The sequence below is a fragment of the Nestor notabilis genome, unplaced genomic scaffold (genome assembly GCF_000696875.1).
Source record: "Nestor notabilis isolate BGI_N333 unplaced genomic scaffold, ASM69687v1 scaffold9175, whole genome shotgun sequence".
In the NCBI taxonomy this organism is placed as follows: Eukaryota; Metazoa; Chordata; class Aves; order Psittaciformes; family Psittacidae; genus Nestor; species Nestor notabilis.
In genome coordinates, this window is record NW_009928824.1 from 26,522 (window position 1) to 27,614 (window position 1,093).

At 45.7% G+C, this 1,093-nt stretch overlaps 1 protein-coding gene across 2 annotated transcripts in view; it reads left to right on the forward strand.

The window, feature by feature from the left end:
- EDAR (ectodysplasin A receptor) overlaps nt 1-861 on the forward strand; it is a 25,234-nt gene extending 24,373 nt beyond the window's left edge. For both annotated transcript variants that reach the window (XM_010014693.1, XM_010014694.1), the window contains exon 11: nt 542-861. In XM_010014693.1, the coding sequence (XP_010012995.1) occupies nt 542-861 (320 nt within the window). The remainder of the gene's footprint in view (nt 1-541) is intronic.
- Nucleotides 862-1,093: the final 232 nt, after the last annotated feature.

The following is a 1,093-nucleotide window of genomic DNA, read 5'->3' on the forward strand; positions in this document are numbered from 1 at the left end:
ATCCTCTCTAGAGACTCAGTGATAGTAATGACAATCAAGCACTAGCTATGCTTGCAAGCATCTTGGCACCATTGCTTCACCTCACTCCTCACATTCCTACAAGGGCAACTTCCAATTACAGAAACGTTACAGCAGCTAGTGGTGACAGACTCAGTGAAAGGTCGGAGCTGTCTCTCGAGCTCAAACACTGTGCCTTGATGTGCAGAGGTGTATTAATGGAGCTGCTCACTAGGGATTATGACTGCAATGTATTTAGTTTCTAACAGCTAGTAAATTGTTGAAGGAAGGGGCAGTGCTATGGGAATTCATACAACCCATTGAATATTTCTTTCCCAGACAACTTTTTACTCTAATTATTGTACCCTACTGTCCCCAGGAAGAATTGATTTGGTAATACACAGTAATAACTTTGGAGCTAGAAATACCTATCATGGACTATAGCTGTACTTACAGCTAACAGTATATACTGTAGTACATAAATGTCTTGGATAGTCTAGACTTGAGCACAGAGCCATCTGACAATAAACGCCTCCGACTGCAGGTCTGAGCCCAACGGAGCTGCCATTTGATTGCCTGGAGAAGACCAGCCGAATGCTCAGCTCGACCTACAACACAGAAAAAGCCATAGTGAAAACATGGCGCCACCTTGCTGAAAGCTTTGGACTGAAAAGAGATGAGATCGGTGGTATGACAGACGGCATGCAGCTCTTTGATCGCATCAGCACAGCAGGTTACAGCATCCCAGAACTGCTAACCAAACTGGTGCAAATCGAGCGGTTGGATGCGGTCGAATCCTTGTGTGCGGATATTCTGGAGTGGGCACAAGCAATGCCTGCTCCTGAGCCAGCAGGGACATCCTGACATGCCTGCCTGGGAGCCGGGCTTCCACATCACCCACAAGAACCATGACTCCAGTGAGCACCACGTCAAAGACTCTGGACAAGAGACCATTGACGTTTCTTCTACGTAATTGTTCCTGATAACCAACAGGAAGTGCTTCTCTCTGGCTTCTAAAAGAAGTGAAGTTACACATCTACCAAAACAAGAGCAGAAATCTCCCAAGAAGCTTGGTATGAAACACGTCAATAAACAA